This window comes from Arachis ipaensis, chromosome B6 (assembly GCF_059453495.1).
Source record: "Arachis ipaensis isolate K30076 ecotype BB chromosome B6, ASM5945349v1, whole genome shotgun sequence".
Lineage (NCBI taxonomy): Eukaryota > Viridiplantae > Streptophyta > Magnoliopsida > Fabales > Fabaceae > Arachis > Arachis ipaensis.
In genome coordinates this window covers 775,565-789,252 of record NC_142441.1, presented here as the reverse complement: position 1 = coordinate 789,252, position 13,688 = coordinate 775,565, and the positions used below count along the sequence as shown (strand labels likewise).

General features: G+C 28.5%; 2 protein-coding genes across 2 annotated transcripts; one reads left to right on the top strand and one right to left on the bottom strand.

Moving 5' to 3' along the window:
* Positions 1-4,491: 4,491 nt before the first annotated feature.
* On the top strand, positions 4,492-7,475 carry LOC107646221 (aldehyde oxidase GLOX1-like). The gene is made up of 2 exons (XM_088489506.1): positions 4,492-4,992; positions 6,177-7,475. Exons 1-2 carry the CDS (start codon positions 4,523-4,525, stop codon positions 7,351-7,353), a joined length of 1,647 nt encoding a protein of 548 aa, XP_088345632.1. The 5' UTR covers positions 4,492-4,522; the 3' UTR covers positions 7,354-7,475.
* Positions 7,476-10,905: 3,430 nt separating this feature from the next.
* LOC107645294 (histone H3.3) lies at positions 10,906-12,647 on the bottom strand. The gene is made up of 4 exons (XM_016349285.2): positions 12,356-12,647; positions 11,980-12,056; positions 11,772-11,862; positions 10,906-11,325 (listed from the first exon to the last, which is right to left on the bottom strand). The coding sequence occupies exons 1-4, from the start codon at positions 12,425-12,427 to the stop codon at positions 11,155-11,157; spliced, it is 411 nt and encodes a 136-aa protein (XP_016204771.1). The 5' UTR covers positions 12,428-12,647; the 3' UTR covers positions 10,906-11,154.
* Positions 12,648-13,688: the final 1,041 nt, after the last annotated feature.

Below are 13,688 nucleotides of genomic sequence, written 5' to 3'. Positions count from 1 at the left end.
CGGTGCAATAATTAAACGTTTCATTTTCGGGCTTTATTTGCAGGTGGAAACTCAGATGTAGTCGACTTCACGTAAAGTTGATACCTGAAAGTTATTAGATAATTTGACTGATTTAACTAAATTTTTATTCAACGTCTGTCAGATATCAACTTCATATGAAATCGACTTCACCTGAGTTTTCACCTTATTTGTAATAATTTATTTTGTTTGTGTCCTTTTATAACCGCAAATAAATAAGAGAAAAAAAAAAAGATAAATAACCCCATTGATTATTTTTCTTTTTTCTTTTTGGATCATGACCCCATTGTTGATTCTAACCGACCATTATTGGAATGTTATTTTAGTTTCTATATGTAAAGCTATATACTTTACCTTTTATTAATAGTTGATTTATATATCGCTTGGTACTCGTATAAAGTTAGATGTGTGTACGAATAAGACTATTCATTGTATCAAAGAATTTAAATATGATTATATACACCCAATGAAGCTAATTAACTCAAATATGTAATCGTACAATGAAGCCTAACAATATGAAAAAAAAAAAACGCTAAAAATAACTACAAATATAGAATATATATTAAAATATAAAATATATATTAAAAATAAATTAAATTATATATTTATAAATATATACTCACTAATTTTAATATATAAGTAATATTTTTTAATTTTATGATTTACTTTCACCCATGCAGATGAAAAGTAACCAATGAAACTATGGTAACGGTGTGGGACCTCGTTGCAATAGGGAAACTATGCAGGTTGTGAACTTAAAAAGATTCAAAAATATTTGGTAATAAAAAAAATCAGTCAAAAATAATTATAATTTATCTTATTTATTATTTATTAATTATTACAATAATTAATTAATGTTAAATAAAATAAATTTTGGTTATTTTTTTTTTGTTTATCTAACATTACTTAAAAAAATTTGCATATATAGTAGCCAAACATTCAAAGACTATTAATTACTATGAAATCCTACATTATATATATTAAAAAAAAAGAACATGTAACTCACCACAGCAGGTATAAACATATTCTTGAGCATTCAACTTGTTATATATAATATTAAATTAAATTATCAACAAATTTTAGGACAATGACAGTTTTAACGACACAGAATATGATCAAACTTGAAGGCCAACTTGCCGTCAACATTTTATTTTATCAGGTCTTGTTTATGACACTTGTTACAAATTTTAAAATAGTTTTTTATATTATTATTTGATTTTAGATTAGTATAAAGAACTTTACACCCCACGTTTAAACGAAGTGATTTTAAAAATTATTTATTTTTATTGATGGATTAAGAGTGAATTTAAATTGACTTTTGAAAAAAGTATTTATTTTTTTATTTTTTAAAAAAATATTTTTTTAACAGATAAAAAGTATTTCACATGTGAATAGACTTTTTAAAAAGAGTTTTAACTTTTAAGTATTAAAAATCTCTTTTATTTTTGTATTTTTTAAAGCAAAATATTGTTAGCATTTAAAAAAAAATAATTTATTTTTTTTAATAAAAATATTTTTTTAAAAGACGTATCTAAATAGGTTTTAAATTGAATCAAAATACTTTATTTAAAAAAAAAACATACTCTTTTTACTAAGAAAGCCAATCCGAGTTAACACCAATACATAGTTGATTATCCGTATAAAATTTTTAAATCCTAATTTTTAAAATTCGTTTGTATTGTTAGTATATGAAAATTAAAGTCTTATTAGAATTAACTACCAATTTAGTATTTGAAAGATTTAGTTGTTGACAAAAAAGTTTCTGAAAAATACTATTGACAAAATATCTCTTCAATAATTTAAAAATATGACAAAAATAACCAATAATTATTATATTTTTTTAAGTGATAAAAAAATTTTGTATTTAGCAAATAACTTATCCATTTAATTTGAATTTTTGTAGTAACATTTGAATAAATATTTAGAAGGTGCATAAAAAAATTCGAAACAAAATTTAATCTCTAGAATTTATTAAAAATTATCAAAATTTAAAGATAAAAAGATCTTATTTTTTTTAATAATAATTGAAAAAATTTGCATCAAAATCTAATTTCTAGTTTTTTTTATCGCGTTTTTAAATTTTTTGACGTTAAAATTTTTTAGAATCTCTAGAATCTTTTAAATTTTTTTTTATGAACGATGTAAACTTTCGAGTACTATTTTAGTAGTTTATTCTAGTTGTTGTTATTTAACAAAATTTTATATATTAATTTGTTGTGGTTGAAAATAAAAAACTTTATTGTTGGTAAAGTATTAGCATTTTAATTGGTATTATCATTGTAATTTATTATTGTACTGTTTGGTTTCTTTACATTAGTTGAAGCATGAATGTATGAATGATTGATGAAGAGACTTGTGTGTGTGTTTTTCCGCAAGAGGACGAGAGAAAGAGAAAGAGTGTCTATGCTCCCAACATAAAACACATTCATTATTCATTTTTAATTGCTGCACATGTTCATTAGGCCCACAGTACTATTGTTTCTATTAGGTGCATCAGATTGAGACATTCATCAAAAATCTATATTATATTAAGTGTCTTAGATCCTTTCATGTCCTTGCGGGTATGATTAATATTAAAAGCCTCACAAATATTTCTTCCTTTTGCAATATGCATTGCATTATCTCGGATAGGATTTAATAATTTGTTAGAATTCAGTTCATCTAACTTAGATTAAAAAATCAACTTTATCGAATGATCATTTCACTTGTTCGTATAAATCATGGTTCTGAAAATCGAACCGGACCGATCGATTCAACCGGATTAATTGAGAATCGGTCACTTAGTCGGTTCAGATAAAGTCAGAAATCGTCTGGCAAAAAATCGGTGAAAAATCAGTCGAACCGGCGATTAATTGGTAAACTGGGAGAACTGTCTTACTTTTTTACGGTTTTTAGTTTGAAATTTAAAGTGCTAAACTGGTTGAACTCCAGTTAAACCCCGATTGAACCAATAAATTATTGAACCACTGACTTCACCGGTTTATTAACCGGTCCGATTCTCGCAACATTAGTATAAATGAGTATTAAGATTTAAATCATATTTTGTATCTATAATAACCTATTAATTAACGATAAATTTTTAAATAAAGTTTAAATTTGTGACGAATTAGTCTTTAGCCTATCGAGTTAAAAAATAATATGATTTATAGATGACAAAAAAAAAGTTTAAAATTAAAAATTAATTAATTCAATAGATTATCAGGATTAGCATAATTATTTCACATTTATAAACATTATTTTTTATAAAGATTTATAAACACTTTTGGGGTGAAGGTATTATTATTATTAAAATTATTGGAATTCTTTACCATGAAATCAGTAGTATCGATTTATCTTTAACAGAGATTCTCAAAATTTATCCTCTTTTAAATAGTTAGTCGCGATTTTAGATCAATTTTGCGAACACTTAAACTTAGTAGTGATGATTTTTCTTATAATAACTTCTTTTCATATTAATGTATTACACTAAAATTATATAATATACGTATAATACACATTTAATAATACAACGTAAAAAAATTAGCCACATTTTACTACCATCATTAATTCCACCGAAACAGTGGCCCTGGATTTCAAACAGCACCATAATATATATATATACATATAAAACAAAAAAAATTAGCCTAATAAACAAAGGGTAGATAATAGAATAGATCGATGGAATATTGTCTGCAAAATTCACGGGCGAGTTTTTCAGAATGCATACATATCCTTCTATCATTGTCATTATCACTATTTCTAAGTTTTAATTTAAAAACATATCCAACCTGATGATTAAACAAATCTGTGTAACTAACTAATTATATATGAAAAATACTATATGCTTTTAAAATTATGTCTTTTCAAGAATTTATTAGTATTTAATTAATTTAAATATCTATTTTTATGTATTAGTTATTTTATTTTTTATTTGTTCTCACTTTTAAAAATTAAATAAAGAATAATATTTAAAAAATACTTAATTCAATTGTAACGAAAAAATCACTTTAAATCTGTCTAGTAATTAACTCACTAATTTAAATAAATAAATATTAAAAATTTAAATTTTATTCTATATATATTCATTCATTAACTAATAATAAATTTTTAAATAGAATTTAAATTTATAAATAAATTAGTTTTTAGTATGAATAACTAAACTGAAAAAAACCCAAAAATATATATAATAAAAAATAATATTTATACTATTTTTTATATACTTTTATTTTTCTTTATATTTTCTATTTTAGTATAAAGCTTAATTTTTTATACACTAACACACAGTTATCTGTAATTAATTATTTTGAACAATCATTCGTACAGTTAATAAAAAATATAATTATTTTTATTGAGGTAGTAATACATAAATAAATATTATATAAAATTACTTTATACTAGCATTACATTAAAATTAAAATTAAATTCTATTTCTAATACTAAATAAAAGTGGAAAATATAAAAAAATAGTGTATATATAATGTAAAGAGAGAAGAAAGAGAGAGTGTAATCCACAAAAGAAGAATCAATGGGCACAGGCAGTATATCAGTTCTGATTCTCCTTGTTTTGGTGGGCGGAGACACCGCCTTGTCCGGCGGCGGAGAATGGCAGCTCCTTCAAAAGAGCATAGGCATAGTGGGAATGCACATGCAGCTTCTCCAAAACGACCACATTGTGATATACGACCGCACCGATTTCGGCCTCTCAAACCTCTCTTTACCGAACAACCGTTGCCGCCATAACCAGAGGGAGATGGTTGTCACCATAGACTGCACTGCTCACTCCGTCGAATACGACGTCGTTTCCAACACCTTCAGGCCACTCTTTGTTCAGACTGATGTCTGGTGCTCTTCCGGTTCGGTTTCGCCCAACGGAACTCTTGTTCAGACCGGAGGATTCAACGACGGCGACCGCGCCGTTCGCACCTTCTCGCCGTGTTCGCCAAATGCTACTTGCGACTGGATAGAATTTCCCGGCCAACTCTCCGTCCGCCGGTGGTAATGTCTTTGTTATGTTTTCACCGTCATTATATAGACTTGAAGCTGATAATTTAACTGATTGGACTAAATTTTTATTTAACGGCTCTCAAATATCAACTTTACGCAAAGTCGAATTTATTTAAATTTTCACCTTAAACACTTAAACAAAGTTAATAGTTGACTTAAATAATAATTTAATTAAATATATCAAATTATTTAATAATTTTTAACTATTAATTTCACTTAATTAACAATCATACTGACTCATTTTTAGATTAAACTCAATTGGACTACATGCATCATAGTTTCATTTTTAGTCTTGGTAAATTTTAATAAATCAAAAAAAGAATTTAATTTATTTAAAAAATTTACACCTTTTAATTGTAAAATTTTTTATATTTGTAAATTTCTTTACATTATTAGTATTAATCAAAATTAAATTCTCAAAATAATCATTGAAAATATAAAAAAGAGAAGTAATTGGATTTGCATACAAAATTTTGGCTCAAACATTTACTGTGCATATATTATTAATTCGTCTCATTTCTAAATGTCTCACATTTATCTGCATAATAAACATTACTTTTCATTACTTTAAAAAAAAAAAAACTTAAATATATATTTCTGAATTTTGAGTACATAAATAATTACACCCATAGTCTATTTCAAATAAGACAAGGTTCATACCATACAAGTTTGATACTATGGGTTTAATCATAAACTGATCAATATGTTTTTGTTAAATTTTTTATATATTTGAGTCAACGTTAACAAATTCTTTGTTTTTTTATTAAAAATCTTGACCTATCAACATCTTTTAATTTATTTTCAGATTTATGGTAAATATTTTGTAATAAAAATATGAGGAGTGCTAGGTAAATAATGATCATCTTGAACAATATGAACAACCACCAATCAAATAAAAATACACTACATTCTTATTTAATGCTATTAATTGAATTTAAGATTAATTTATTCTTTTAATCCTATTAATTCACATTGTTCACACATTGTTCAAAAATGTTGTTAATTATCTATACTTTTCCTAAAAATACTATGATCAAAGATCAGATCAAGACATATTTAATTTGTATCTTTGTCACTATTACTTTTGGGCGGAGATATAATTCGGCAATATTTTTTTTTTCTTCATAATTTTTGTCTTAATAAAATAACAAAAAAAATGATGTTACATATTACAGGTATGCCACCAACCAAAAGCTACCGGACGGTGGACAAATTGTGATTGGTGGCCGGCGACAATTCAACTATGAATTTTACCCAAACAATGATTTATTAGCAACACAACACATTCATAGTTTACCATTCCTTGTTCAAACAAACGACATTGGAGCAGAGAACAATTTATACCCTTTCGTATTTCTCAATGTTGATGGCAATCTTTTCATCTTTGCCAATAATAAATCCATACTCTTCAATTATGCTAAGAATGTTGTTGTCAAAACTTATCCAGATATTCCAAATGGGGATCCAAGGTGTTACCCTAGCACAGGTTCAGCAGTTATGTTACCATTGAAAATGTTACAAGGTAATAATTCATATGTGGAAGCTGAGGTTTTGGTTTGTGGTGGAGCCCCAAAAAATTCTTTTAAGTATGCTAGGGCGGGTCGGTTTTTCGGAGCTTTGAATACATGCGGTCGGATTAAAATTACCGACCCGAATCCAAAATGGGTTATGGAGACAATGCCTAAGGGTAGGGTCATGAGTGACATGATTATGCTTCCAAACGGCAACGTTTTGATTATAAACGGAGCCGGTTCGGGTACTGCCGGTTGGGGATATGCCCGCGATCCGATTTTGAACCCGTTTCTCTACAAAACGGATAATCCAATTGGGTCAAGATTTGAAGTCCAAAATCCAACTACTATTCCACGTATGTACCATTCAACAGCAATTTTGGTTCGTGATGGTAGGGTTATAGTGGCGGGAAGCAACCCTAATAAGTATTACAATTTCACCAACGTGTTGTTTTTTACTGACTTGAGCGTCGAAGCATTTTCTCCTTCTTATTTGGAACCCGCTTTTGATCATTTACGACCTAGAATTATGTCACAATTTCAAGACCAATTGATTTATGGTCAAATGTTGAGGGTGCAATTTCAAGTGGAAGCAATGTTGGCTCAAGATTTGTTGTATGTGACAATGTTGGCGCCACCTTTTAACACACACTCGTTCTCAATGAATCAAAGATTATTGGTGTTGGAGAAAATTAATGTTACTAAGGTTTTTGGGGCATCAACTTATGAAATTGAGGTTACCACACCAAAGTCACCAATTCTTGCACCACCCGGTTTCTACATAATATTTGTGGTACACCAACAAATTCCTAGTGAGGGTATTTGGGTCCAAATACTTTGATTGTTTCGTTTGTCATAAATGGTTAAAGAAATATTTATATTCTTTTCATCTTTTAGGAATACAATTTTTTTCCATATGTAATATCCACTATTCAACTCAATTATATTATTATAATTGCCCACTATTGCAAATTAAATAGTTAATTTTGATGTATGAAAATGTTAATTTGAGAATCAATTTTGTTGTTAAACAATTATATTTGGAGTTTCTTTATACGTGATTTACTGATTTTGACAGAAAATTTAAACGTATATATATTACTTTGCCAAATTCAGTTATAGATGTAAAAAATTATTATTCCAGCTGGAAAAAAAAAAGAGCAGCCAAATATGAATAAAATGGACAAATAAGATGAAATGTTTCCCAAACTTAATTCATCTGTTAAAAATAAAATGGAGACAAATTCTGACTAATTTTGGTAAGATATAATTGATGTTTACAAGTATCTCTTTTGTATATATTTTGTCGTACACTATATTATTCTCTTTTTCCTTTTTAGATTACTTGTTGCCATGATATATAATAGGGATGCCAAGATTTTTCACTCATATAGCATAGTCATATTGATTTTGATTTTGATGCTGAATCCTTTTGAAATTAACCTAAGCTTTTTCTATATACATTTTTTAACTTTCAGTCATTAAGATATGTCACCTACTCACCTACCTTTATTTATAATTTTTTTTTTTTTTTTGCAGCTTTGAAGTGACAAACTGAGGGGATGAATTGAGAAAGAAATCCTATAAATGAGTTTGGAAAACTTTCAAGCGTACTGACACATTGGTATATAAATAATTTTAATCATTGATCTTAATTATAAAAAATATTTAAAATATATAATTAAGATCAATAGTTAAAACTCATTGAAACACCGGTGTTAGGGTTGAAAGTGAGTCAAATCAGCTCATGAGCCAGTTCGAGTTCGACTTGTTAATAGCTTGATAAGCTGAGTTCGTGAGCTGATGAGCCGAGTTTGAGCCTCGAATTGAGCTCGTAAATTAAATGAGTCGAGTTTGAACTTGAAAAAAATTCAATTTATTAGCTCGTGAAATGGCTCAATTATATATATATACACACAAATCCTATATACATTTAGTTTATACTTTTAATATATATATATACATATAAAATAGTAATATATAATTTTATATATATTAATGTTCTTGTTTAAAATTTTATAATTATTTTTTTATATGATTTTGATGTAGGACATAAATAAAAAAGTCAAAATTAATAGTTACACGATATATAAAATTAATATTTTTTAATATATATAAATTATAATTTATTGATATAGAATTATACATAGGGACGGATCCACTCATGTATAAAGGGGAACGGTGGCCCCCTAAATTTCAATTTTTTTTCATAAGTTATGTGTAAATTTTAATTTAGCTCCCCTTAAAATTTTAATTTTAGTCTTTTTATATTAAAAAAATAAACTTTGGCCATTTCCTAAATTTTATCCTAGCTCCGCTCCTGATTATAGATTATATTCCTATTATTTAAACTAGCTCGTGAGTTCTAATCGGCTCATGAATTTTTGGTGAGTCAAGTTTGAGTCTAAGAAATAGGTTCAATTATTAATGAATTAAGTCGTGAACCGAGCTAAATTTTTGTGAGCCGAACTTGAGTTTAGTCTAACTCGACTCAACTCACTTCCAACCCTAACCGGTGTAAAGCTATTCAGTGAACTTAATAATGTTCTGTGCACTCTGATATTCCATATGACAATACAGCGTAGAAACAAGAAGATTTGCTAAAGTGCATGATACATTGTATTTTGGTACAAGTGTATATTAGTTTAGTTTATGTTCATAGAGTCATAGGGAGTACATTTGTTATGAGGCTAGTAATATCTTGGATCAGAGTCTTGTTTGTTTGGACAAGTATGACATTTTTATCTTCTATGGCATGTAGTGAGAGTCACGGGTCAAATAACTCTCATCTTTTATAATTTTTTTCCTATATAAAATTTAATTCACGGGACATTTGGGATCATAGATTTCACGGGCGCAGTTAATGGCAATTTGCATCCATCTTATTATTAAGGTTGCAGCGTTAGGAGAGTATAAAATTAGTTTTATATAGAAAAAATAAAATAGAATGAAAATTTTATAAGATTAGACTCATCTTATATTTTCTGAATTAGTTTTTCTTCAAAATTTCTCCAATAATCGAGAGCTCTTCAAAGTGGCTTAATACTTATTTTAATATGCTTCTTTATTTATTTGATTGCAAGTTAAAAATTACTTTTACTTACTTTTTACTAAAATAAATGAAACGCATTATTGCATTAAGCACTTATTTTAAAAATCTTAAAAATCAAACTTCTATGTAACAATCAATATAATAGATATTTTAGCTAAAAGCCTAAAAGACAACTTCAAAATAATCTATTGAGTTTGTAATATAAAAAAAAAGTATAATTACAATAGATATAAAATAATTTTTTATGTTATTTACTACTTTTAATTTCTGTTTCTGTTATTGATTAAAATTAAGAGATGTAAATATAATTTTTTTTTGTACTGAAATAATTTTTTAAATTGCTAATGAGATGCAATTATGCAAACAATAAAGAGTAGATCTTCTCAATTTTTTTCTTAATTGTTTTACCAAGTATGATCTCTCATCATACACTTCTTAAATGAAACCAAAAAAAAAAAAAAAATTAAATGGTAAAAGATTATACTTGATAAAATAATTGGTTAGAAATATTGAGAATCTTTTCTTCAAACAATGACCATGCAGCTTATTTTTCCCATCTCGCTTGAAAATACTTCCTAGAATGGTAACGCTAGAATTTATATATTTTCCCCATATTCTATATAAATAACCCCCATTCTATTACTAGACCGCTCATCTAACTAAAGAAGCTCTTTCAACACCAATTGATTCTCATCCATATTCCGTTGAATCACTTAATAGTCCCTTTTAATTTATTACAAGACCTAGGATTCAATGCCACTAGGATCAACTCTTCCTAGCCTTCCCATATATATACAGCGTTTTTCAAGTAATTCATTCCACATCATGATTTTGCCAACCGAACAATTTCATGCCATTAACCCAATTTAGAAAGTTTTTGGTCTGATCAGCTCATTTTCCAAAGCCATTTCTTCAATGGATTCCCTATTTTTTTCTGGGCCAACATAACCATCAACTAGTTTCAAGCCATTAACAAACGGGTTAATATTAAAGCAGGAGTACCCAAACACAATAACCGGCCATGACCAAAGAAAAGAAAACACAATAACCAGAAGCAAAAACAGACCCTTCCCCCAAATGTAGTGGCGTGTGGTTTTCAAACATGCTTATGGGTTTAGGGTTTTCAAACACGCTTATAGAGACAGACCCTTCCCCCAAAATAAGAGAGCGGGAAGACCCAAATCCAAACCCTAAACCCTAAACCCGCTGGTAAAAAAAAAAAGAAAAAACAAATAATGCTCGCCCTTGGTTACTAGAAGCACATTAATTCACAAATCCCACCATCATTGCAGTCATGCTGAAAAAGGAATTCTACCGAAGTTCATATCACACACCCAACACATTCAGAAACCGTATCAAAGTCAATATTAAGAGCTAAATCCAAAATAAACTGTCAGTAATCATATCATTCCATTAGTAGTATCTTTCTATGATCTACTATACCATAACCAAAATAATCCTTCTAAAGACATCAATTGAAACCTAAAAAGTTGTCAAGAACTATACAATGACATAGGAAACTTGAACAATACTAAACTTAGTAAACACAAGGTGTATTCCAAAAGGATCAAGAGCATGAAATCAATCAGCCTAAGCGCGTTCACCACGGATGCGGCGAGCAAGCTGAATGTCTTTGGGCATTATAGTGACCCTCTTGGCATGGATGGCACACAAGTTGGTGTCCTCAAACAAACCAACCAAGTAGGCTTCAGCAGCTTCCTGGAGAGCAAGGACAGCATGGCTCTGGAACCTCAAATCAGTCTGCAAACAAAATAAATCAATCAATAAATAGGAATAATCATTACATATTTTACAGCAAATAAATAACCCAACGCACCAGGACTAAGAACTACAAAAAATTCATAAAAGAACTATTCCTATGCAACCTCATGTTGTAAGTCGGACTACTGAAATTAATAAATAGGGAGCCTACCTGAATAGCAATATTATTTTGTCCAAAATCCTCAAATAAAAAATTTAACTCCCCCCATTAGAATATAAGGCTCATATATTGTTTCAATTCAGAAATTTAAAACTGACAATTTTATGTTTCGTTTATGGAGGAACTCTTTCGTTCATTTCATAAGGTAATTTATAAACCCCAAACTAAATATGACTTCATGTAGAGTGTTTATAAACAGAAATTGTGGACAATAATAAAAGAATTAAGAATACAGAAAGAATATCCCAATATAACAATCATATACCTTGAAATCCTGAGCAATTTCACGGACAAGACGCTGGAAGGGAAGCTTGCGGATCAACAGCTCAGTGCTCTTTTGGTACTTTCGGATCTCACTGAAAATTTCCGGCAAAAATTTACAACAAAATCATGACAAAATAAACATATAAATGAATGGAAGGTAGACAATAACAATTAGGGGAAAAAAGGTAAGATAAGCAACAATCGTCTACCGCAAGGCAACAGTTCCAGGACGATAACGATGAGGCTTCTTGACTCCTCCTGTTGTAGGAGCAGATTTCCTTGCAGCCTATACAAATCATATAAAATCTTTTAATATAAATTAATTATATCCAATCCACTAAAACAGAAAACCTAGGTGTCAAATTCGAATTTCTCAGCATCTATTAAATATTTCAAATAATCCGAGAATCAAATTCCAGAAACCCTAACTTCAGCTCATATAAACAAATTCTCGTATAGAAAAGATAAAATTCAATAAAAAAATAAAGCAGTATTAACTGAAAACCCTAAACTTCAAACAGATCTAAGGAATAATAAGCAAAAAACAAACGAGAACATGTGTAAAGAAACCCTAAGGGAACGAACCTTGGTGGCGAGTTGCTTCCTAGGGGCCTTGCCACCGGTGGATTTGCGAGCAGTTTGCTTCGTACGAGCCATGGAATCAGAGAGAACAGCGAAAAGGAAGAATCGCAGAGAAAAAGAAAATCTGAGAGAATGAGATCTTTATTGAGTTGCAAGAAAGAGAAAAACGGTTATCGTTTGTTATTTATATATGGAGAGAGAAGAAGAAGAGGTTTATAGGTCGGTTTAGTTTTTGAGGGAGAGAACGTGGACTTTGAAGTTTGAAGACTTCAACGGGACTTACTTGTTCTGGTTTGTTAGGATTTGAATTCAAAAACACAAGTTTGTTTATCCGTGTGCTTGCTTCTAGTTGGTTAGAGATTACACTAGAGGATTGCCAGCGTGGATAAGTGTGTTTCTTTCTTCTTTTATTTTTGGTCCAAAGTGTGTTTCTTTCTGCATTTATGTTTTTTCGCTTTTTTTTTTAGTAGAGCTCAATATTTGGGCCTTTGAGATGGGTATCTTTATTGGGAGTTTCTATCTGGAAATCCATTACGGAAAAAAAAAAAAAAGAAAGGAAAATTGCTGACCTAGTTCATATAGTTTCTATCTTGCATTTTTGCTTATGGTATATGACTATAAGTGTCCATAATGGTAAATTATCTTAATTTCTATGAGGCTTTTTGTGTTATTCTTAAATCCATAGATTAGTCCATCTTAGAACTTGAATAATAATAATAATAATAATAATAATAATAATAATAATAAATTCTTAAATCCCAAAAATAAGAAAACAAAATGATTTTATGCATCATGAAATTCGATCTACATTCTCATTGAACGGTAATAAATGGAGTTTGAGGTAAACAAATTAACACTTTTTAACCTTAAAAGAAGCCCTATTTTAATTTATTTATCGATGAGCTAAACACACATTTAGAAAAATAAAAAGAAAAGACATAGAAACTAACCAATAAAATAAAGAGTAATTACTTGAATAATTAAGTTCACGAACATTTTTTAGTGAAGGATTAATAGGTGCATGAAAAAATTGAAATAGGGAAAAATTACTATGGATAAATAAGTTAGGTCTTTCCATCATTTTTTCGGTTATTTACGTAATTATTATGCACACATCTTATATCATAAAATAGACACCTCTAAAACATATTACTTCAGCACAAAAAAACTTTTTTTAACAGGTTAATTGGGATATCACTCTTAAACAAGATATTCTTTTATAAAAAGAAAAAAAAAAAAACTAAATAAAAATTAGTCTAAGGAAAATGTCCTAATAGAGTTAGCATGAAAATGTAAAATAACATAAAATAGAAGAGAAAAAATATTAAAATAAATA